The 25,934-nt window shown below is 39.6% G+C and overlaps 1 protein-coding gene across 2 annotated transcripts in view; it reads right to left on the bottom strand.

The window, feature by feature from the left end:
- Nucleotides 1-6,994: 6,994 nt before the first annotated feature.
- The window catches only part of clic5a (chloride intracellular channel 5a), a 31,647-nt gene continuing 12,707 nt past the window's right edge, over nucleotides 6,995-25,934 (bottom strand). Inside the window, exons 1-6 of one of the 2 annotated variants that reach the window (XM_034175743.1) lie at nucleotides 23,784-24,014; nucleotides 18,952-19,061; nucleotides 9,644-9,769; nucleotides 9,455-9,561; nucleotides 9,190-9,365; nucleotides 7,002-7,472 (exon numbers count right to left, since the gene is read on the bottom strand). In XM_034175743.1, the coding sequence (XP_034031634.1) occupies nucleotides 7,308-7,472; nucleotides 9,190-9,365; nucleotides 9,455-9,561; nucleotides 9,644-9,769; nucleotides 18,952-19,061; nucleotides 23,784-23,840 (741 nt within the window). In that variant the 5' untranslated portion in view covers nucleotides 23,841-24,014 and the 3' untranslated portion in view covers nucleotides 7,002-7,307. Of the gene's footprint in view, nucleotides 7,473-9,189; nucleotides 9,366-9,454; nucleotides 9,562-9,643; nucleotides 9,770-18,951; nucleotides 19,062-23,783; nucleotides 24,015-25,934 lie in introns of those variants that run through there. The other variant, XM_034175736.1, reaches the window with a different exon arrangement.

Genomic DNA, 25,934 nt, shown 5'->3' with positions numbered 1-25,934 from the left:
CTCCTGTGTAGTTCTGAGCTTTCTCAGAATCATCCTTACCCCACAAAGTGAGATCTTGCATGGAATCCCAGACCGAGGGAGATTGACAGTCATCTTGTGTTTCTTCCACTTTCTAATAAATAATCATAACAGTTGTTGTTTTCTACCAAGCTGCTTGCCTGTTGTCCTGTAGTCCATCCCAGCCTTGTGCAGGTCTACAGTTTTGTCCCTGGTGTCCTTAGACAGCTTGTTGGTCTTGGCTATGGTGGACTGGTTGGAGTGTGATTGATTGTGTGTGTGAACAGGTGTCTTTTATACAGGTAACAAGTTCAAACAGGTGCAACTAATACAGTTAAAGAGTGCAGAATAAGAGGGCTTCTTAAAGAAAAATTAACAGGTCTGTGTGAGCCAGAATTCATGCTGGTTGGTAGGGGTTCAAATACTTATTTGCAGCAGTAACATACAAATAATAATTATTAAAAAAAAAAATCAGACATTGTGATTTTCAGATTTTTGTTTAGATTATGTCTTTCACAGTGGACATGCACCTAAGATGAAAATTTCAGACCCCTCCATGATTTCTAAGTGGGAGAACTTGCAAAATCGCAGGGTGTTCAAATACTTATTTTCCTCACTGTATATATATATATATATATATATATATATATATATATATATATATATATATATATATATATATATATATATATATATATATATATATATATATATATATATATATGCTTAAAGCGGTGAGCGTTGATAAGCTTTTGTTTCTTCCTACACCCTTTCAGGCACATGGGTATGTTGTTAAATTGTTTTCTCTTTGATATTTATTTACTGTTTTTGAGTATGCGTGTGCCAAATAAATAAATTCAATCATTGTTGATAGCTGTGCTACACACTGTAACACATCCAATTTTGGTGCCCTGTTATATTTGGCAGCAGTTTAGAATTAAGATTTTGTATAATCTGTTATTGATTAAAAGTAACAATCTCAAAGATCTACAGATGTAACATTTAACAACTTGAAAATTGTCAAAATAGAATATATACAAAATGAATAAATAAAATAAAAATCCAAAACCCATTTATTTATGGTTCATGGGAGACCAAGTGAGAATTATGAATAGTGTCCGATGATGTTATAAATAAATTCTTAGTGACTGTAGCACTCACTCACCTTTAACCACTTACTCCAATTAAGGGTCACTGGGAGCTGGAACCTATTCCAGCAATCATAGGGCGTGAGGCAGGGCACACCCTGGACAGGACGCCAGACAAACAAACACAGTCACACCCACACCTTTGGATAATTAAAAGTTTGTAATCCACCTAACCTGCATGTCTTTGTTTTTCTCCCACGCAAATATGGGGAGAACATGCAAACTCTGCACAGAAAGGCCAAAGGTGGGAATCGATCCCATGACCTTCTTGCTATGAGGCAACAGTGCTAACCACCAAGCCACCGTGCTGCCGTAATTAATGCAGCTAGTCCCAAATTTAAGAACACCAGGGCCCACTATGAAATCTAAAAACTGCATCCGCACAAAGTTTTTCTCACAATTTTGATCGCCACGTGATACAAAGATGAAGTATATGTGTTAATCTAGGTCAGGTAACTAAAGAATCACACATAATTGAGATCCAATGACTATTACTTCTGGTAACATTTTAATAATAATAATAATATTATTATTATTATTATTTTAGATCATCTTAAAGTTTGTTGTTAAAATCCGGCACGATTTTTAATTACTTGAGTATAGAAAAGTGTCTTTATGGCCTTTTTTGTACGACAATAAAAATGCATCTGCTATATATAAAAATAAATCAAGATGATCCCTAATTACAGACTCATGGTGGTAGAAACAACGAAATCCTATGAACAAAACCTTTGTGCTTACTGCCATCTGCTGGCTGAAGAGCAGACGACACACCTGAGACAAAAGCATTCTCACCAGAAAATTACTTTCGGTTTTGTGTTGTCGAAAATCACAAAAATACATCTTTACTCTATAATTTAGGGACAGGTCCATTTTTTCCTGAAGTGTTCTATTAACAGTCACGGCATATGATCCACCTAATTTAATCCATTCATAACTCAAGTCTATTCTTATTTTCCCTGCTTTCTCTTTAAGAATCGTGATGATTAAAGTTTTAAATTGCAAATCCGTAGACCGTATCAGTGAAAATAAGAAAAGTGTTGGGATTATTTGAGTAAAGCACACATAGAGATTTAAATACAATAACATTGTTAGGTTAAATTTTAACCTAACAATGTTAAAAAAGGCTAGTCGTCTGACACGTCTGCGTCTTTGAATATTTTCAGCAACTTTGCTTAGCTTGTAAAAGGGATAAACAAATTCAACTGTATTGTTAGCCAACATCCAAATATCAGTGAGACACACCTGCAAGTGAAAAAAACACACGTTCTATGTCATTCTCTGAGAAAATAGATTTATTATTAAAATAAGCAACATATACAGTGTGGGTTCATGGTTCTAATCATCAGAAAGAATATGAAAGCTCCATAATATACTGCAGGATTAATGACATCAATACATTTTAATAATTTACTGTACACACAGGAAGAGCTGATCCTCACTAAGGCACACATAATCAAAATAACATTCATTATTACCATTATGATATCACAAAATCTGAGAAACCTTATTCTTTACTGTCAGTGATGAAGAAAGTGTTTTCATTACGGACTGATTTATCAGTTTGAATATACTTTTTAATCTGGCATTTTCATGGTCTGTGATCTTTATTTCTTTCTTCTTTTTTTTTTTTTTTTTTTTAACAAAATGGATACCATGAAAAAGTACATAATGTGTGTTTTAAAGGAGAGTAATGACTCCCAACAGAAATTTTTCTGCACTTCACAAAGCTCAAGCAGATTAACAAGCACAAAATATCACTGGTTTGCTTTATCAGAAAAAGAAAAGATGGCTGCAACAATATTTTCCAACAAATCAAACCCAAAATGTAAAAATAGTGGGCACAGCTAACCTAAGAGCTAGCTTTGATAACTGCTAATACATAAACTGAAAAGTTAACTGTGATAATGCTTAAACATTTAGCTGAAGCTACCGCTAACCACAAACCAAGCTTTGGCTTGGAACTTTGGCTGTAAAACCATGAAGAACAGACCTAAAGAGCCAAAATATGTTGAAGTGCAATTTGTTGGTTTTTCTTACAGGATTTGTGTATTCATTAGGAACACACATATGATTTTGGGGTTTAGAAACAGTTTTTGGCAATTACATTTTATTTAAAAGTTAGTGAATTTAAAGTTAAACTAAATATGGTGGAAGCTAACTTGTCCGCGAATGGTTTTCAAAGTTAGCTGAAAAGCTAATACACTAACAAAAAACATTCACTTTGCTAATTAGCCGTTAGCTGATTAGCTGAACTGTGCCCACCACTTGTGAGAATGCAGTTTAGAAATGCAGAAGAAAAATAGAGAGGAAAAAATAAGAATGCATTATTGATTCTTCTCAATTTGAAATAGAAAAATTTATATAAAACCATTACAGTAGAATTAACGCATTAAATTTAACTGCACAGGAGCGAGACAAAAAGAAAACTTCTATTATTGCCAGACTGGAGATCTGCTTTTTAAAATGACATTTTTCTACTGTTGACATCAGAAATTGCAAACATTTGTAATCACTTTAACATCGCATTCAGTTTTTTTTTTTGTTTGTTTTTTTTTTTTAATAAAAATATGGGTTGGTCAGGTTAGACCTTACTTGCGTGAAGCGCCTTGAGGCAGCTTTTGTTGTGATTTGGCGCTGTATAAATGAAATAAATTTTTTTAAATTAATAGAAAGCATAAAAACACAATCACCATACAAGAAAAGTGCTCATATTTTCAGATTCATCTTCCTGCTTGTCCAAGCAGAAATGTTAATTTCAATTACAGAAAAATATATGAACTGGTTTAAATGGTTTCTTCTTCCGTGTGTCATTTCAGCACAATTTTGTCAAAAAATTACATGCCATTGGCACTGTTTGCAAAGGTGTAGTTAGGGGTGGATTTTTGGGTTTAAGTTCCTGAAATATTCTACATAAAATGAAAGCAGGTTCTTCAAACTCTGAATCAAATGATCTGAATAATTTAGAAATGATTCATTGTTTGAAAATGCTCAGAATACAAAACAAAGCAGCATCTTCAGGAAATTATTAATAGTTGTACAATCAAACACTAAATGAGACAACTGCATTTTTTTTTAAAAGGAAAAGAACTTCATTTTAAAATCTCCAAAATACTAAAAAGGCCACATGCTTAAAAAAAAAAATGAGTTGCTGTCTTTGGAATGCTAACTCCACCCAAATTTGCATGCCTGACTAGGAGCCTGAGCCGGTATTGCCAGATACCCTAGGGCAAATATTAAGTGATCCATTCCAAAAGGTTAGATCTGTGAGCACCTGCCGATGCATCACTTCACTGTATTAACCAGACCATGGAACTGCTGGATAACCAGGTTGACACCCAGCCCATTCCCACATCTCAAAAGTAACCATCTATGTGCCACAGCCAGGTAAAACATGGGTGGCCCCATGCTGGATCATGGCAACAGAAATGCACCCCATGGCCAAATCTTATAGTTGAGATTCCTTCATGATATAAGTGAGACTTCTCAACTGAGTCTCCAGAAATATCCACCCACTTGACATAAAGCTAATCCAGTTGTCCCTTTACATTTTGTAAAGGGACCTACGTAGGACCAAAGATATCCAGTCATTGCGTTAGACCACTGGTTAGCATCTAAGTCTAACAACCATACAGTAAGACAGGAAGCACCAGGACCCTAAAGACATGGACCTTCATACCCCTACACAGGTATCCAGGTATCATTGACAACAAATATCTCTGTCCAGTAACCTCATGATTGGTATCACATGACCTTGAAGGGCCAGGACCCATATAGATGAATATCACTGCTGAGGTTTGTCTACACATTTGACACTTTCACCGCACACTACAGATAGCTGAATCCAAGACATCTTTGAAATGTTGGTCTTGATCCAAGACAGTTGCACACTCAAACACTCCAAACCTTCACTCAGCTTCTTACGTGGTGAATTCAAGGGATCCACTGATTTTACAAAGGTTGCAGCATCATGCACAAAGTCACGGTCACCAAGCATTTTATTGACGACACAAACACCAAAAATGGTGGTCTCCACAACTTCACCCAAGACTCAGTCCATTCAACCACTGATCATAGGCTGAACCAAAACACATCCTTGATGAATTAAGTCACTGGACAGAAGTCAGAGATTCTGCCCCATGTCCAAACATCACTCACAGGATATGTCTATAGGTTGGCTATGATATCCAGTACCTTGATGGATGATCCAACACATTTTCAGAATGTTCCAGAAGGCAGTCTTGATAAATGAGTCAAACACTTTGTGAAAATCAACATCGGGTGCAAAGATGCTCTGCTAATATTCAAACTCCCACTCTGATTGAAAATGAATGGCAAGTCGCCACTTTGCCTCAGTCACTTGTTGCTTGTAGCTAATGTGACCATAGGGTTCAGTTGGGGTCAATGAGTACCGGCAGATTGCTGTCAGTAGTTGACTTCTTGGGTGTTCTGGTTGCTACGCTGCAAGTACCTGGTACTGAATTCTGTTAAGAATGACCTGTGAAAGTATCTTTCCCAGCAAAGAGAGCAGTGTAATAACCCTGCAGTTGTTGCAATAGGCAAAAATCACCCTTTCCTTTTCAGAGTGGAATGACAAGTTCTTTCGGGGCCTTGGGGTTGATACATCTCCCAGACTGAAACAAAGATAGTCTGCAGTGCCAGGAGAACATCTTCAGATGCATGGAGGAGTTCACCTCCAATACTGCAGATCCCTGGAGCTTTCCCAGCCCTAGGCTGTTTCACAGCTTCACTTAAAAAAAAAATACTTGACAGTTTTCCTTTCTTTGAGGTGACTTGTACTTACTATTTCATTTTCTGAAACAATAATGGCAGGGAACTGAAAGTGATCACAAAATGAAGCATTCTATCTATTCTAGAATTATACTAGGGGAGCTACGACCACTACCTTTGCACTCCCCCCCGGACTAAACCAAGCCAACTTTTTTAGGTTCCTTAGATGACACCAAAACACAATCAGGATGTTCCCAAAAATAATAACTGGCCTCAAGCCAGTTAGCTAAGATGGCGTCCAAGATGGCCACCAAAATGGCATTTTCACTAAAACACCTTTAAACAACATATAAACAACTTAAATATCACAGAGATTCAATGGGAAGACCATTGCAGGTCACAGCAAACTCATTTGTGCCTAAACTAAATTCATTCATGGGTTTCAGATTCAAAATGGTGTCCAAAATGGCCACCAATAGAACCTTATGATTAAAATACATAGTAGGAAGTTGTTTATATGTTGTTTAAAGGTGTTTTAGTGAGAAAAAAAACCCAAACTATTTTGGCGGCCATCTTGAATAACTGCTTGAGGCCACTTTTTGTTTTTGGGAACATCCTGATTGTGTTTTGGGGTGATCTAAAAAAGTTGGTTTGGTTTAGTCCTGGGGGGTGGGGGGGGGGGGGGGTGCAAAGGTACTGGTCGTAGCTCCCCTAGTATTATGAAAAGAGTGGCTGATGACTTCTGGCATGGCAATGATACATCTAACTGTGGGAGTGAGCACTCTAGTAATACTATCTCTATGACTGCCGTTAAAAAACAAAATGAAACAATTGCTTCAGAAAAGGAATAGCTGTTTCAGAATGTACAAAACACTAAATGAACCAAATGTTTTTAAAAAAACGTGTTGGGGAAAAAAAAATACTCTGAACACAATGAAGCAACTGCTTCATGAAGCTTTTCAAAACACTAAATAAAACAAATCTTTCAGGAAATGAGACACTCTTTGAAAACACTTGAAATGCTAAATGAAAGTTATTTCAAAAATTACTTGGTGTTTCAAGTAATCAGAACGAATTAGCAGATTAAGTGCATCGGAAGATAAACGGTTGCAAAAAAAAAAAAAAAAAATGCACTTGAAAGATTAAATTAAACAATTTGTTGAGAAAACAAGTTACTGTTTCAAAATATGCAAAACATTAAATATGCCAATTGCTTCTGAAAATGACTCACAGTTTAAACAATGCTCCAAATACTAAATTATACATTTGCTTCATAAAGTGATTCTGGGGTTCAAAGTATTAACTGCTTCAAGAAGTTATTCATTGTATCAAGATAAGAAATGAACCAGTTGCTCCAAAAGAGGAGTTGCCGTTTCTGATCAGATTTTCCAAAAGACGACAGCGGTGGTGGTGATGGAGATTGGAGTACTGTCATTTTCCAAGCCTCTTGGCTACAGCCTCATAGGCCAGCTCGATCTCCACGTCAGCCGCACACGTACTGGTGAACTCATCGCGGCTGCCTGCGTTGTTAAGATAGCGCCACACCCCCCTGAATTCAGACGGGATGTCATAGTTTCGGTATTTCTTTGCAACCACCTAGAGAAAATAATTTTTTTGTTACTCAGACCATTGTTATTCAGAATTTAAAAAAAGCTTCACCATGAACTGGCTATATGGGAATAATACAAATAAATAGTCCATTGTTTTTCCAATTTGTAGAGGCTAGGCCACCATTTCATCAGTATCAAAGGTTAGAAGTCTGAATTTCCAGTCATTTTTCAGCAGCCACAGAGGTTCCTGAGATACAGTGAGAGGACATTTCAGTTATGTCAAAGGTCAAGTCTAGGATTTCTAGTGTTGTCAGGTAAAATGAGAATTGATGCAACTAGAAACTTGGGGTTGCTGAACAATTCATATCAAAATCTGTCTTACAAACTGTGCTAGAGTGAGGCTCAAAGATTAAAACAGAGCTTTCCAGTGAATTTCAAGGAAACTGTAGGGTGAAAATGTGCCCTTTAACCCCAGTGGTTCCAGAGATTAACTGAAAGGTCATTCCATTGGATTCAAAGGTCAAGGTGTAGCCTAGGTGTGGGCAATCATGTGCCATGAAGGGCCAAGACACTGCAAGTTTCCCGTTCTACCTATCACCTCAGGAGGGTATTTCATTGATGATTAGGTGTTTATGTTCAGGGGAGAAGCTCATCAGCAAGCCTACCTGCTGAGATGGTTAGTTGCAAAGAAAACCTGGACTGTGTTGGCCTTGACCCTCATTGCCCACCCCTTAATTTCCAGTCAATTTTTAAGAAAAATGTTCTGTTTGATCAAAAATAAACTTGGGGTTCCTAATTACTATAGGTCCAAAATGTACTCTGCAACCTCAGTGGTTCCTGAAATCAAGTGAGGTGTCAGACTCAACAGTCAAGGTAGTTGCTTCATTTCCAGGCATTTTTTGATCAAAAAATCTTTTGTTGGATCAAATCGTAACATGGGGTTTGGTTTTAAGGAAAACTGCTCTATTGTATGAAAGAGAAATTTGTGGTCCCCGATTACTTTAGGGATAAAATCTGCTCTCTAACTTCAGTCGTTCTTGGGATTAAGTGAGGCACCATTACACCAGGCTGAAAGGTCGAAGCGGTTATTTTCATTCAGTTAAAAAAACAAACAAACATCAAACACAAACTTTGGGTACTTGAATACTTTATGACCACGATCTTGTCTCCAACCTCATTGGCTGCCTTTAAGTGTGAATGATTTTATTGTAGTCATAGGTCAAAACTGGCATTATGTGGTCCTTTTCAGAAAAAAGCTCTTTAATTGGAACCAACAGAACCCTGGGGTCACAGAGTAATTCAAGCCCATGATATCTTCTGTCAGTGTGTGCTGAACTACAGTGAGGGATGGTTTAATTAGAGGCAAAAAGTGATCATTTAAGTCCAATTAAAACTTGAGGTCGCTCATAACTTGAAGGCCAAAAATCAGCCCTGTAATTTAAGTAGTGGATGAACTTTTTTTTTTTGACTGTTGCCATAATACAACTTCAGTTTCTGACAAAGTGATGAATTTGCACTTATGAAAACTTGTATCTTGCGGACAGTTTGCTAGCAAATATTGAGACCATGTAACCGGGCAGTTCCTGAAGTATATGCAATAATGTTTACAGAAGCACAGGTGCAAGACCAAGCAGAATGTAGAGCACTATGGGTACTTTTTTTGTTGTTGGGTCAGTTTAGTTCGGCATGCAACTCATGCAAAATCAAACACCAGCAAACAAGGTCAATCCATAAAATCCAGATGATCAAATCCTCCAGGTTACCTTGACAACATGAAGTTTGGGCAGAAGGTTGCAGTCAGCCAGCGTCAGCTCATCTCCATCTAGATATTTTCGGTTGGATTCTCTTAATTGACGCCCCGCCTGCACCTCGTCGGGGAGCGGACTGTTCAAATACTCATCCAGCTTAGCCAGGGCCTTGTTTAGACTCTTCTCTAAGGCTGACACCAAAGTGAACATGTACAGGTAAAGCCTTCACTGTGCCTGAAACAGACATCTAGAATGCACAATATTTATACAACGCATTTACCTCGGTGTTTATCTGGTCGTGTGTTTTTGATGTAAGCAGAGAACTTGGCAAATATGTCATTTCCTGTCGTGTTGGATTCACGGTTCTTTGCTGCAAGCTTGGGATACCTGAGGAACAGGATTTTACTGTTAGCTTGGATGCACCTTCTCTACATTGCTGTTGGCTTGTGTTTTTTTCTAAGATGCTTACTTTGGCGGAGCCAGCATCTCTTCCAGGTATTCCTCTATTTTGTTGACATCAGTGAGAACCTCCCCCTGGAAGGTAAGGAAGGGTGGGTGTGTCCCTGGAGCGAGGTTATGGAGGTCTGCTGGTTTCCTAGTAGAAACCGGAGAGAAATCAATTTTACTTCTCTTCTGTGGTGAGTTAACAAGTTAATCATTCATTCATTTATTCATTTTCTATACCCCCTTACTCCAGTTAAGGGTCACAGTGGGGTTGGAGCCTATCCCAGCAGTCATAGGGCAAGAGGTGAGGTACACCCCCGGACAGGCCACCCGTCTACCACAGGACAAGTTAATAATCATTGTTAGTTAAATCTGTGTGTACCTAAAAACAGCTTTTACACATAGTGCATTATCATCATGCACCATCATTAAAGTTTGGTTACCTAACTAAACACAAGATATACAGTGAGGAAAATAAGTATTTGAACACCCTGCAATTTTGCAAGTTCTCCCACTTAGAAATCATGGAGGGGACTGAAATTTTCATCTTAGGTGCATGTCCACTGTGAGAGATACAATAAAAAAAAAAAAATCCAGAAATCACAATGTATGATTTTTGAATAATTTATTTGTATGTTACTGCTGCAAATAAGTATTTGAACCCCTACCAACCAGCAAGAATTCTGGCTCTCACAGACCTGTTAATTTTTCTTTAAGAAGCCCTCTTATTCTGTACTTTTTAACTGTATTAATTGCACCTGTTTGAACTTGTTACCTGTATAAAAGACACCTGTTCACACACTCAATCAATCACACTCCAACCTGTCCACCATAGCCAAGACCAAAGAGCTGTCTAAGGACACCAGGGACAAAACTGTAGACCTGCACAAGGCTGGGATGGACAACAGGACAACAGGCAAGCAGCTTGGTAGAAGACAACAACTGTTCTGATTACACTATAACAAATTTTTATTTTTGTTTTGTTCCTGGGTACACAGTATGTTTTCCTAAACTGTTATGCCTTAAATACATAGAAAATAGCTGTTATTCCACAGAAGCTTTGCTTCTGTGATCAGGACAATGATATTTTGAAATTTGTCTGTTTTCAAGAATATTCTCGATTCGCCTTCACTACTACTGAGTAGTCTTCTAGAATATTCTTTAACTGCTAGAACTGTCCAGAATTTTCTAGAAGTTTACAGAATTATCTAGAAATTTCAAGAAACTTTTAGAACTTTCTAGAACGTTAAAAAAAAAAAAAGTTTGTGCTGAATGTAGTCATTTTTCCATAGACTTTAGACATAAGCAGTTGAAATATAACACTTAGAAGCCAGGAACAAAAATTGTGTTACATAGTGTTATTTATTAGAAAGTGGAAGAAATACAAGATAACTGTCAATCTCCCTCAGTCTGGGATTCAATGCAAGATCTCACTTTGTGGGGTAAGGATGATTCTGAGAAAGCTCAGAACTACACAGGAGGACCTGCTCAATGACCTGAAGAGAGCTGGGACCACAGTCACAAAGATTACATGAGTAACACATGATGCTGTCATGGTTTAAAATCCTGCAGGGCAGCAAGGTCCCCCTGCTTAAGCCAGCACATGTCCAGGCCCGTTTGAAGTTCACCAGTGACCATCTGGATGATCCGGAGGAGGCATGGGGGAAGGTCATGTGGTCAGATGAGACCAAAATAGAGCTTTTTGGAATCAACTCCACTTACCATGTTTAGAGGATGAGAACAACCCCAAGAAAACCATCCCAACCGTGAAGCATGCAGGTGGAAACATCATACTCTGGGGGTGCTCTTCTGCAAAGGGGACAGGACGACTGTACCATATTGAAGGGAGGATGGATGGGGTCATGTATTGCGAGATCTTGGCAAACAACCTCCTTCCCACAGTAAGAGCATTGAAGATGGGTCATGGCTGGGTCTTCCAGCATGACAATGACCCCAAACACACAGTCAGGGCAACTAAGGAGGGGCTCCGTAAGAAGCATTTCAAGGTCCTGGAGTGGCCTGGCCAGTCTCCAGACCTGAACTCAACAGAAAATCTTTGGAGGGAGCTGAAACTCCAAACCTGAAAGATCTAGAGAAGATCTGTATGGAGGAGTGGACCAAAATCCCTGCTGCAGTGTGTGAAAACCTGGTGAAAAACTACAGGAAACGTTTGACCTCTGTAATTGCAAACAAAGGCTACTGTACCAAATACTAACATTGATTTTCACAGGTGTTCAAATACTTATTTGCAGCAGTAACATACGAGGTCTGTCCATAAAGTATAGGTCCTTTTTATTTTTTTCAAAAACTATATGGATTTCATTCATATGTTTTTATATCAGACATGCTTGAACCCTCGTGCGCATGCGTGAGTTTTTCCACGCCTGTTGGTGACGTCATTCGCCTGTGAGCACTCCTTGTGGGAGGAGTCATCCAGCCCCTCGTCGGAATTCCTTTGTCTGAGAAGTTGCTGAGAGACTGGCACTTTGTTTGACCAAAATTTTTTCTAAACCTGTGAGACACATCGAAGTGGACACGGTTCGAAAAATTAAGCTGGTTTTCGGTGAAAATTTTAATGGCTGATGAGAGATTTTGAGGTGATACTGTCGCTTTAAGGACTTCCCACGGAGCGAGATGTCGCGCAGCGCTCCCAGGCGCCGTCATCAGCCTGTTTCAAGCTGAAAACCTTCACATTTCAGGCTCTATTGATCCAGGACGTTGTGAGAGAACAGAGAAGTTTCAGAAGAAGTTGGTTTCAGCATTTTATCCGGATATTCCACTGTTAAAGGAGATTTTTTTAATGAAAGACGTGCGGGCAGATCCCGCAGATTCCCTTTGGTATAATACCTGTAAATAATCAGTTTAATTGCCAGTTTTCTTCAGACAAGTCAGGTGATGGAAACATGAACATTTGCAACCTATCATCTTGGCTTTTATATTTTTAATTAATTTATATCAAGTTGTAGAGATTTACCTTCAGTTTGAGTTTAAGGAAGATAATTTTAAATTTTTTTATATTGAGAAGCCTGATTTACTTTTTGTATTTGAAATGCCATAAACAAATTTAAAAGCGTGAAATACCAAGGGGCTGAATACTCTATCTATCTATCTATCTATCTATCTATCTATCTATCTATCTATCTATCTATCTATCTATCTATCTATCTATCTATCTATCTATCTATCTATCTATCTATCTATCTATCTATCTATCTATCTATCTATCTATCTATCTATCTATCTATCTATCTATCATTATGTACAGTTCAACAAAATTTCCTTCACAAGTAAATTTAAACTACTGAACAAATTTCCAACATGACACGTCAAAGCACTGGTACATAAGTACAATAAGACATTCATCAATTCTCTTATTGGCCCTCCAATAGCTGAGGTATAATTTTCACATACTGATTTAATTCATTCATACGAGTGAATGAATAAACGTATAGCACCAAATCACAACACATCTTGCTGCAAGGCAGTTCACAAAGGTAAGGTATAACCTTACCAGCTCCCTTACTTATTAATAATAATTAATATACGGCACAGTGAGTGGTTGCTATTAAGCACCTGTGACTCACCAGAAAAATCAATGGATCATTCTGGTCTCTAAATACTTTCTCTAAAGACAATTGTTATATGTGATATGGATCTAAATTTTGTGTTGTTCAGGATTTTGTGTAATCTGTCATTTTACACACTTGCATTTGTTCAGCCAGTGTGGATGGGCAATATTTTAGAGAAGTGCATTTCCATCACAGCAAAGTTAAAACAAATTGGTATTTACATACATGATTAGAACATTTTGAAGAATCTTCAGCGATTGCTATTAAAGTCAAAACTCTTTCAAGTTCCATCACCACAATCCAGTTTTAGTAATATACAAACCTTCATTGTTATTTTATGCCAAATTTGTGGTATATTTTGATAAGAATCTTTCTGCATATATTGAGATAAAATTTTCTTTCAAATGCATATAATTTCAAATATTATATTGCATAAAATTCTAAAATACCCCCTGAACTTGTATTACACTAGCATACAATTTGGAGGAGTATATTTGTTTGAGCTTAACTTCCTCATGACCACGTTTAGTTTTCAGGACAACATACTGTCATGATCTACTTGGGTTAAAAGAGAACCACAAAGTCCCATCATAGTATAACCCTGAGAGGATACTGCGATGAAGTTAGTTGGATGTTGGATCTTATTTTAAATTAACCTTTACTGAACCAAAAAAAAAACTAAAATAAAAAATCCTGTGGAGATTAAAAACCTATTTTTCAAGGGATACTGGCTAAGATAGGCAGCAGCAAATACAAAGCACTGTTGCACAACTGCACAAAAAAGACAAATAAGAAGATGATAAAAAATAATTTACAAGCATATTATAAAAAACAAACAAACAAACAAACAAACAAAAAAACAAGTGCATATTGTGGAGTTGGATATTTGTTGCTTTCAGTCAGTGTTGGTGGCAACAGTCAGACAGATAGCTGTCATCCCCCTGCTTCTACAACCCCAATTCCAATGAAGTTGAGATGTTGTGTGAAATGTAAATAAAAACAGAATACGATTTGCAAATCCTCTTCAACTTATACTCAACAAAAATATAAACGCAACACTTTTGGTTTTGCTCCCATTTTGTATGAGATGAACTCAACGATCTCAAACTTTTTCCACATACACAATATCACCATTTCCCTCAAATATTGTTCACAAACCAGTCTAAATCTGTGATAGTGAGCACTTCTGCTTTGCTGAGATAATCCATCCCACCTCACAGGTGTGCCATATCAAGATGCTGATTAGACACCATGATTAGTGCACAGGTGTGCCTTAGACTGTCCACAATAAAAGGCCACTCTGAAAGGTGCAGTTTTGTTTTATTGGGGGGGGGGGGGGGGGGGATACCAGTCAGTATCTGGTGTGACCACCATTTGCCTCATGCAGTGCAACACATCTCCTTCGCATAGAGTTGATCAGGTTGTCAATATTGGCCTGTGGAATGTTGGTCCACTCCTCTTCAATGGCTGTGCGAAGTTGCGACGACGAACTGGAGTCAGGTCGAGACCCCGATGAGGATGACGAGCATGCAGATGAGCTTCCCTGAGACGGTTTCTGACAGTTTGTGCAGAAATTCTTTGGTTATGCACACCGATTGTTTCAGGAAGCTTTCCGAGTAGCTCGTCTCAGACGATCTTGGAGGTGAACATGCTGGATGTGGAGGTCCTGGGCTGGTGTGGTTACACGTGGTCTGCAGTTGTGAGGCTGGTTGGATGTACTGCCAAATTCTCTGAAACGCCTTTGGAGATGGCTTATGGTAGAGAAATGAACATTCAATACACGAGCAACAGCTCTGGTTGACATTCCTGCTGTCAGCATGCCAATTGCACGCTCCCTCAAATCTTGCGACATCTGTGGCATTGTGCTGTGTGATAAAACTGCACCTTTCAGAGTGGCCTTTTATTGTGGGCAGTCTAAGGCACACCTGTGCACTAATCATGGTGTCTAATCAGCATCTTGATATGGCACACCTGTGAGGTGGGATGGATTATCTCAGCAAAGGAGAAGTGCTCACTATCACAGATTTAGACTGGTTTGTGAACAATATTTGAGGGAAATGGTGATATTGTGTATGTGGAAAAAGTTTTAGATCTTTGAGTTCATCTCATACAAAATGGGAGCAAAACCAAAAGTGTTGCATTTATATTTTTGTTGAGTGTATATTCAATTGAATACACCACAAAGACAAGATATTTAATGTTTGCTCATTTTGAAATGGATGCCTGCAACATGCTTCAAAAAAGCGGGGACAGTGGTATGTTTACCTTTCCTTCTAACAACACTCAATAAGCACTTAGGAACTGAGGACACTAATTGTGAGTGTCATGACTAGGTATAAAAGGAGCATCCCGAAAAATCTCAGCTGTTCACAAGCAAAGATGGGGCGAGAATCACCACCGCGTGAAAAAAAATCATCCAACAGTTAAAGAACAATCTTTCCCAACATTCAATTGCAAGGAATTTTGGGATTCCATCATCTACAGTCCATAATATAATCAGAAGATTCAGAGAATCTGGAGAACTTTCTACATGTAAGCGGCGACAAGGCCAAAAATCAACATTGAATGCCCGTGACCATCGCTCCCTCAGGAAGCACTGCATTAAAAACCGACATCATTGTGTAAAGGATCTTACTGCGTGGGCTCAGGAACACTTCAGAAAACCATTGTCAGTTAACACAGTTCATCGCTACATCTACAAGTGCAAGTTAAAACTCTACCATGCAAAGCAAAAACCATACATCAACAACATCCAGAAACATCGCTGCCTTCTCTGGGCCCGAGTTCATGTGAAATGGACAGACGCAAAGTGGAAAAGTGTGCTGTGGTCTGGTGAGTCCACATTTCAAATTGTTGTTGGAAATCATGGACGTCGTGTCCTCCAGACAAAAGAGGAAAAAGACCATCCAGACTGTTACCAGCGCAAAGTTCAAAAGCCAGCATCTGTGATGGTATGGGGGTGTGTTAGTGCTCATGGCATGGGCAACTTACACATCTGTGATGACACCATCAATGCTGAAAGGTACATCTGGGTTTTGGAGCAACACATACTGCCATCCAAGCAACGTGTTTTTCAGGGACATCCCTGCTTATTTCAGCAAGACAATGCCAAGCTACATTCTGCACGTGTTACAACAGCATGGCTTCGTAGTAAAAGAGTGCAGGTACTACAACCCCTGGCAATAATTATGGAATCACCGGCCTCGGAGGATGTTCATTCAGTTGTTTAATTTTGTAGAAAAAAAGAAGATCACAGACATGACACAAAACTAAAGTCATTTAAAATGTCAACTTTCTGGCTTTAAGAAACACTATAAGAAATCAGGAAAAAAAATTATGGCAGTCAGTAACGGTTACTTTTTTAGACCAAGCAGAGGGAAAAAAATATGGACTCACTCAATTCTGAGGAATAAATTATGGAATCACTCTGTAAATTTCCATCCCCAAAACTAACACCTGCATCAAATCAGATCTGCTCATTAGTCTGCATCTAAAAAGGAGTGATCACACCTTGGAGAGCTGTTGCACCAAGTGGACTGACATGAATCATGGCTCCAACACGAGAGATGTCAATTGAAACAAAGGAGAGGATTATCAAACTCTTAAAAGAGGGTAAATCATCACGCAATGTTGCAAAAGATGTTGGTTGTTCACAGTCAGCTGTGTCTAAACTCTGGACCAAATACAAACAACATGGGAAGGTTGTTAAAGGCAAACATACTGGTAGACCAAGGAAGACGTCAAAGCATCAAGACAGAAAACCTAAAGCAATATGTCTCAAAAATCGAAAATGCACAACAAAACAAATGAGGAACGAATGGGAGGAAACTGGAGTCAATGTCTGTGACTGAACTGTAAGAAACTGCCTAAAGGAAATGGGATTTACATACAGAAAAGCTAAACAAAAGCCATCATTAACACCTAAACAGAAAAATACAAGGTTACAATGGGCTAAGGAAAAGCAATCGTGGACTGTGGATGACTGGATGAAAGTCATATTCAGTGATGAATCTCGAATCTGCATTGGGCAAGGTGATGATGCTGGAACTTTTGTTTGGTGCCGTTCCAATGAGATTTATAAAGATGACTGCCTGAAGAGAACATGTAAATTTCCACAGTCATTGATGATATGGGGCTGCATGTCAGGTAAAGGCACTGGGGAGATGGCTGTCATTACATCATCAATAAATGCACAAGTTTACGTTGATATTTTGGACACTTTTCTTATCCCATCAATTGAAAGGATATTTGGGGATGGTGAAATCATTTTTCAAGATGATAATGCATCTTGCCATAGAGCAAAAACTATGAAAACATTCCTTGCAAAAAGACACATAGGGTTAATGTCATGGCCTGCAAATAGTCTGGATCTTAATCCAATTGAAAATCTTTGGTGGAAGTTGAAGAAAATGGTCCATGACAAGGCTCTAACCTGCAAAGCTGATCTGGCAACAGCAATCAGAGAAAGTTGGAGCCAGATTGATGAAGAGTACTGTTTGTCACTCATTAAGTCCATGCCTCAGAGACTGCAAGCTGTTATAAAACCCAGAGGTGGTGCAACAAAATACTAGTGATGTGTTGGAGCGTTCTTTTGTTTTTCATGATTCCATAATTTTTTCCTCAGAATTGAGTGATTCCATATTTTTTTTCCCTCTGCTTGGTCTAAAAAAGTAACCATTACTGACTGCCACAATTTTTTTTCTTGATTTCTTATAGTGTTTCTTAAAGCCAGAAGGTTGCCATTTGAAATGACTTTAGTTTTGTGTCATGTCTGTGATCTGCTTTTTTTCTACAAAATTAAACAACTGAATGAACATCCTCCAAGGCCGGTGATTCCATAATTTTTGCCAGGGGTTGTAGACTGGCCTGCCCGCAAAATGTGTGGCTCATTATGAAGTGCAAAATACAACAACGGAGATCCCGGACTGTTGAATAACTGAAGTCGTACATCAAGCAGGAATGGGAAAGAATTCCGCCTACAAAGCTTCAACAATTAGTGTCCTCAGTTCCCAAATGCTTAATGAGTGTTGTTAGAAGGAAAGGTGATGTAACACAGTGGTAAACATACCACTGTCTCAGCTTTTTTGAAATGTGTTGCAGGCATCCATTTCAAATTGAACAAATATTTGCACAAAACAATAAAGTTTATCAGTTTGAACATTAAATATCTTGTCTTTGTGGTGTATTCAAGTGAATATAGGTTGAAGAGGATTTGCAAATCATTGTATTCTGTTTTTATTTACATTTTACACAACGTCCCAACTTCGATGAAATTTGAACTACTTTGGTTTCACCTAGGAGCTGTCACTAAATTACTGTCTGCATTTTTTTTTTCAAGGGCTTGCATGTCAGATGACCGAGAGACTCCAAATCAATGCAGAATGGGTCTGTTATGTGACTAGTCAGACACACTTCACGTTACTGGGTTTTTTTGTACCTTCTATTTTATAGTAATTTGTTAAAGACAATCCTTAGTTTTCTATGGAAAGGCCATTTTTTTCTCAATAGCTTCTATAAAATGGGACCTGGAGACCCAAATCAGTGCAGAATAGTTCTGCTATGTGAGGGAAAAAATGACTTTCCGTAGAAAACTAAGGAATTGACCTTCACATATGGGTTTCTCATGGTTATAGACTGTGACCTTCATATCTATGCAAGTGAGAACGGGGCTTCCATACTGAATTGTTGCACATATGAAAATGTTGAACCACTGGTGGTTCTAAATGGAATCAAGTGTTTTCATGTCCAAAAATATCATGACTACCTCTTCAGGTCGACAGTGGTAACATTGAAGACGACTCCTTTTAGCCAGAGGATCATGAAGAGGCGCTGAGAGAACGGACAGTTTCCAATGCTCTCCCCATCACTCCCAGCCTAAAACACAAAATATGAGGCTTCAGTTCACAAACACACAGAGACAAGGCACCAACTCTGGACAAACAGCTTGACAAGCAAATCAGCCTCACACTCGACAGTGAGAGAAATCGGTGCCTTGTAATGTGAAGTTATGCTTTCTGGGACACCTTGTGTATATTTGTGTGTGTGTGTCCATGCATGTTTCTATGGAGCAGATGATCCAGCGGGACATGTTTGTGTGCAAAGCTGAAACAGGACACTGTAATGAGACACCAAGTCCAACATGAATAATCCACAGGGCTTCCATTAGTTGCTTCACTGCCTGTGCGGACTGTTGGTTCAAACACGGCTACAAGAAAAGTGTAACCATCAGTCCTGCTTTAAAATGTAAAATTACACGTTTGTTGGCAATTCTAAATCTCAGCCAACTTTCTGTTTGATAGTTTTGTTGCACTTGTGACACAAAACGTTCTCTTACAGATAAAAAGATATCAGACATTCAGCCACTCACTGCTCTCATTAGTATGGGCCTTGACCATTTATTTCTGCAGAATCATTATCTCATGATATTAGATACGGAGTATTTCTTAGGTCTCATACTGTGCCAGTTTCTCATTAGTGGACAACCAAGTGACTGACAGGAACAATTTTGGAGATCAGTTGATCTTTTAAGCAATTTCATGACAGAAAAATGCCAAACTGTGACAAGTTCCAGCTTCTCGAGCATGAGAACAAGAAGCATGTACTCATGCTCGAGAAGCTGGAACTTGCAAATATACAAGTGTGCAGAAGTCCAGTTATTGTGCAAAGTACTGGTGTGCAAAAGGCCAAGGTTGTTGTGCAACCAAAGTATTAACAGGTGTTTACCCATTGGAGGTAGTGTAGTTAATGTTATTGTGCAGGAAGCAATGGAGCTACTATAGTGCTCCACCAGAACTCAACAATCTTTGGGAAGAAGCTGTTTCTCAGTTAGGTGGTTCGGCACATGATGCTCTGCAGCCTCTTGCCTGAAGGGAGAGGAACAAACATTGTGCTTGATGGGTGGGTGGGGTGTTTTTTGATGCCAATGGCCTATTTCAGGCATCTATTTGTGTAAATGTTCATGATGGTGGTCATCAGTGAACTTCATTATATGAAAATTCAGTAAGGTATACGAGGTCTGTCCAAAAAGTAACGGACCTTTTTATTTTTTTCAAAAACTATGTGGATTGAATCACATGTGATTGCATCAGTCAAGCTTGAACCTTCGTGTGCATGCGTGAGTTTTTTCACGCCTGTCGGTTGCGTCATTCGCCTGTGGGCAGAGCCTCTCATGGCGCACAACAAAAAAAAACACCTCCGTGTTGGAAGTCTCACAGGACATGTTGTGGCATGTCCAGCTGTTACACAATTTCTCGGATACTCACTGAAAGCCATCGAAAGCCGTCTGAATCTTCTGAATGGTTTCCAACACGGAGGTGGTTTTTTTTTGTTGCGCGCCATGAGCAGTTCCGTGCCGACGCGCGTCTTTCATTACAAAATCTCCTGTAACAGTGGAATGTGCCGCAAAACTGCTATGTCCAGCTCTCTTGCCATTTCTGTGGTAGTCACACGATGTCTCGGATCAACACAGCGTTCAGTTTAGAAATGATCTGGTCGATCCAGCCTGTCGATGGCCGCTTGGTGCGCCGCGCGCCCTCCGCCGTTGTGGGCCGTCTTTAAAAAGGTATTAACAGTCCTTAATCCACGTGACGCCGACACAATCTTCACCGATATCCATCTGAATCTTTCGAATGGTTTCCAACTGCCTGTCTCTAACAGTTTCTGAAAAAAATTTCATGGAGCAAAGCGGCAGTCTCTCAGCAAGTTCCCAGACAAAAGAAATCCAACGAGGGGGGTGGACCAGTGCTCACTCAAAGCCTGCCCACAGGCGAATGACGCAACCGACAGGCGTGAAAAAACTCACACATGCGCACGAAGGTTCAAGCTTGGCTGATGCAATCACACGTGATTCAAATCCATATAGTTTTTGAAAAAAATAAAAAGGTCCGTTACTTTTTGGACAGACCCCGTATCTTCTATTATACATTCAAAAATCTAAGGTAGAACTCTACTAGTGTATACTAAAGTATATCTAAATATCCAAAAAAAAAGAAGAGTAGAGTCACTTAGGTGCCTAGGTCTTGAGAACCAGGGATGGTAGGTATGGTAGATATGACAGCCTTGGTGCTTTGCTGTGCAATTATAAGTGAGCAGGAGGGTGCGCAGCACACAACCCTGGGGGTAGATGATCTTGTGAACCTTTACAGGCTGTGGCCTGTCCATTAGAATGTCAAGGACACAGTTGCAGAGGGAGGTGCTCAATCTGAGTGTATAGAGTTTCTGCACCAGGGTCTGGGGTAAAATAGAGATGTTTTGCTTTAAACCATTATACACTAAGGATACATTGATTGGAACAGTTTCAAACCTATATTAAACTAGTTTAAAATGGATATTGTTTCATTTTTCTGGGAGCATGCAGTGGTGCCATGCATTACTTTATTCAGAGCACCATAGAACTGCTTTGGGTGCTGGATTACAACAACCCGGGCAGACAACTGGATCCTCTCAAAAGTAGCCAACTATCTGCCACAGTCATGTGATATTGATGCATCTAGATCATGCCCAGAGCAGCATGCCACATGGGAGTCCGGAACGTCATAGTTGACGTTCCTTCACCGTGCCATCAATCTGCCTCATCTGAATCTCCTTAAGTAACCACTGCAAACTCAGATACTCAGACTTCTCACTCAACTCCTCAAGTCCAACAATCAGAGAATCAGTTGATACCACAAAGATCACATTATTGCCCACAAAGTCAGTCTGAGTATACCTTTACAGTCTATCCATGTAATGAACAGTGTAGGAGCCCAAATACATTAATGGTGAAGGTCAATTCACTGGGGAAAACTCAAACTCCTTACAGCACTCACAGCACCTGTGTAGGCCAGCTGTAATATCAAGCTACTTGCTGGGGATCACGCAATCCAGACGATCACCTTTTCTTTTCTAGAGAGGGACAAATAATTTCTTCCAGTAAGTAGGGGTGATACTCGTACTTGTTTACCCAGATTGAATCAAAGATTGTTTGCAATGTTAGGAGAGCAGCATCTTCATCCCTCTGGAGGAGTTCAGCTCCAACACTACAAATCCCTGGAGCTTTCACCACCTGATTGATAGATCAGCCACCAAAAGCCAGATGCTGATGCATCTCTGTACAGGAACATGTTTTATAGTTTAATCTGAAATCATGCCATAGTGGTTGGACCAATTTGAGATCCAACCATACTGGTTGGACCAGCTGTCTGCCACGGTGGGTGCCATCCAGGTCCCAGGGCAGTTCTGTGGTGTGATGACTGCAGCAATATATGGCACTGGCACATGTTCCCAGACTTGACTTGACTGTAAATGGTATTATACTAAGTTTAAATTTTGTTAAAACTGCTATAGATTAATTTTAAATGGTTTTAAACCATATAGATTATTGTTAAATGGCTGTAAAAGACTCTCAACAGGTAAATCTTCAAAATGGTCTAATTTGGTTCATTTAATTCACAGAATATGGATTCAAATTGTTTTACACCAAGGATAAGGTGGTTTAAAATGTATCAAAAGAGCTTTAAGCATACAATCCCAAATCAGGAAAGGTTGGAATTGTATGGAAAATGCAACATAGAATTACATTCACAAATACCACTTTAAACTTTACTGTTCAAAGAAAGAAGCCTTATTTTAACTTTGTCCAGAAACGTTGTCAACTCCTCTAGGGTTGGAGGCATGTGGGTTGGGCCATGAGACAGTGGAAACATGGACTGTCGTCAAACGAATCAGTATTCCAGATCTTTTATCAAAGAAATTCATGCCATGTGTTCTGAACCAAACATGAAAAGGATCGTCCAGACTGTTATCAGCAGCAAGTCCAAAAGCCAGGATCTGTCACAGTATGAGGTATTTTATTTTATTCTGTGACATTACGACTTGGCTATGCTTTAACTGCTACTTATGCTTATGTACACTGTACTATTATGTATACGACTGTACTATTGTACAATTTTTGCTGCTGTAACAAGTGATTTTCCCCATTGTGCGATCAATAAAGCTTATCTTATCTTATCTTCTAATTAATAAAAGTTCAAAGGTTGCCATGAGGCTTTCGCAAGGGTTGCATTTTAAATGGGATATTTTCATTTTTTTAATTTTCTTGGCTGCAAACAGCTCTATACCAGAACATGCTTAAACACGTCTTGGTTCTTCTGACATAGAATAGGTATGTTTGAACAGACACACCTGTTAATGAACATGCAGAAGTGTGAACAGATTAACTTTAAAAGAAGACAACATTAAATACTTCATTCGTTGGAGCACCACAGGTGACAAACATCTTGGAGGACTTTTTTTTATTTTTTTTATTTTGAGCAAACAATATCACAAAAGCATGTACAGTAAGCACACACCAACGTGTGTCATAACCTCTGCTGCCAATACTGATAGGGCCCCAGTAATAATTCAGAGGATGTGACTGACTAAACAGAGAGAGATTGGCTGTGCTCGTGGGTATCAGGTTAACACATGGAAAATCAGCGTGCACAAACAACAACATGGCAAACACCCATTTAAAGGTGCCCTGACTTCACCACAACACACATGCATTTTGCAGGTTCTTCCATATGCACTACAGAATGTGCAAAATGCACACATTTTTATGCACACAAATGGCCCTACCTTAACAAATAACTCGATATCCGGGTCCTTGTCATCATCGGCTGCAGTATCCGTCATGATCAGAAAAGAAAGATGTTTAGTTTGTCTGAGCAAGTGTGCAGATGTGCCTGTCTGTGTCTCAGCTTTTTCAGCAGATTCTACTCCTGGTCCATGAGGTAAAGTCCATTTGGTCTTGCAGCAGCTCTACTAGTGTGTCAGCAGAGTGTAAGAAGTAAAGAGGGAGGGAGAGTGTGTGTGGGATGGCAGTGTGGAACTCAATGGTGTCAGTCCAAAATAACCCCTGTAGGAAGAGAGGTGGTGGGGGGCTCAGGAGGGAGTCAGGGGCAGTTTAGGCACCCAAGTGTGCCCTCCACTGCTTCTTTCAGTTCTGACTGATGCAAGCGGGTGTGATTCGAAGAGCCACTGTCTCCTCTATATCACCCAAACTCAACTGCTGCTATAGGAGGGTGTATTCATGCCATAGGTGGCTCAACATTAGGGCTTTATGGGGCTGTAGTTCCACCCAGAATTTCAGTAGTTCCACCAGACTGTTGTATGGTTGGGGGTGCCTGGCTGCTTTTTGTTTCTGTCTTCTGTTTCTGTCTTTTGTTTTTCCTTCCAGGTGGCACGCGTTTAGGACTGAGTGGCTGTGTGGCTGAGTTATCAGGACCTCACCCTGATCACCTGAGGCTGATCATGTGCAGCTCGTCAGGACTCACAGCTGTGGTGCATCTACACGGATTGGAGCATGGTGGCATTTAAGTCTGGAGTACACAGTGTGTATTTGCCAGAGACTCGACCTTGTGACCAGACGGGTGAGATCGTCGTCTTGAGAGCCATCTCATCATTATGGATGCAGAGAACATCCAGGTTTGATGCCATGGTCTGTGAAAGAGGAGGGGGTGAGGTCTCACGCTCGTCAGCACACTTCCTGAGGTACGTTAGGTTTTGTGACTAACATTAGTACAGTCAGTAAATGTGGTGTCCCTCACACCTTATTATATTGAGCTGTTATGTTAGTCGTTTAATCAGCTTCCACTGCAGTTGAGTAGGTGAACAGGGTGTTCCATGCCTGCAGGGTGGGAAGCTGATTAGTAATTAAGCCAGGAAGTGTTTGCTGTTTATGTACACCTTTGAGTGGTCTCTCTGTGTGTGGAGTGTGGACTCACATGATGGTTCTTCTTTCACAGACTCGGTTTGTCGCTGCCACCTGGGGGGTGTCAGCGGGGTCCTTGGGTCCGAACTGTTTCTGGCTCCGGACCGTTAGTGCTGCTGGGAGCACACCGTCATCTCCACCTCGCAGACCGCGCACTCATTTGTTGTATTTAGCACGTCACTGTTATGTCATTAAATTTTGTTATCCTTTGTACCGTGCTCTGCTTATTTCATACTGGGTCCTTCAAATGCTGGTCGGTTCTCCGTCCTGCGTCCTACACATAACATCAGACCTTCAGGAGAAAATTGTCATTTGTCATTGCAAATCTGTTCACACATTCTTTGAATGAGCCAGCCCTATAGCGCCTCCAGCAGGCACATCTCCCTTGAAATTCAGTTGATCTACAGTAGATGATTAATTTAGTATTTCAAGCATTTTAAGATGATGAACTGTATTACAAAGCAGTTGTTATACTGAATTCTGAGTGTTACAAAATGGTTATTCAGTTTCTGAAATGAATACTTCATTTAGTATTTCAAATGTTTCATAGCAGGGAATATAGTGTTATGCAGTAAATGTTTCAATTAGTGTCTCAAGTATTTTAAGACATCAAACTGTTTTACAAAACAATTTGATGTAGCAGTTTAACCCCCTACCACCTGCCTTATTTTGGCTTGTCAGTATCTCACTAATAAGTGAAATTTCCCATGGATGGGGTATACAGGCTTAGAAGGGGTTAATTGAAATCTGAATGTTACAAAATGGTTATTCAATTTCTGAAGTGATTACTTCATTTAGTATTTAAAATGCCTCTCCGGGAACCATCACCTTATCGAGGTTTGTGTGAGATTGGGTTGCTATGAACCCGAGAGCTGTGTTGTCTGAAGCCTTCATGCTCCTGGTAGGGTCTCCCCTGGCAAATTGGTCTCCGGCGAGGGGCCAGACTAAGAAAGGTGCACAATGATTCCATGAAAAAATGAGGAGGAGGAAACGTGACCCAGCCCGGAGGAAGCCTG

Source organism: Thalassophryne amazonica, chromosome 1 (genome assembly GCF_902500255.1).
Source record: "Thalassophryne amazonica chromosome 1, fThaAma1.1, whole genome shotgun sequence".
Lineage (NCBI taxonomy): Eukaryota > Metazoa > Chordata > Actinopteri > Batrachoidiformes > Batrachoididae > Thalassophryne > Thalassophryne amazonica.
This window is presented reverse-complemented; position numbering and strand designations above follow the sequence as displayed.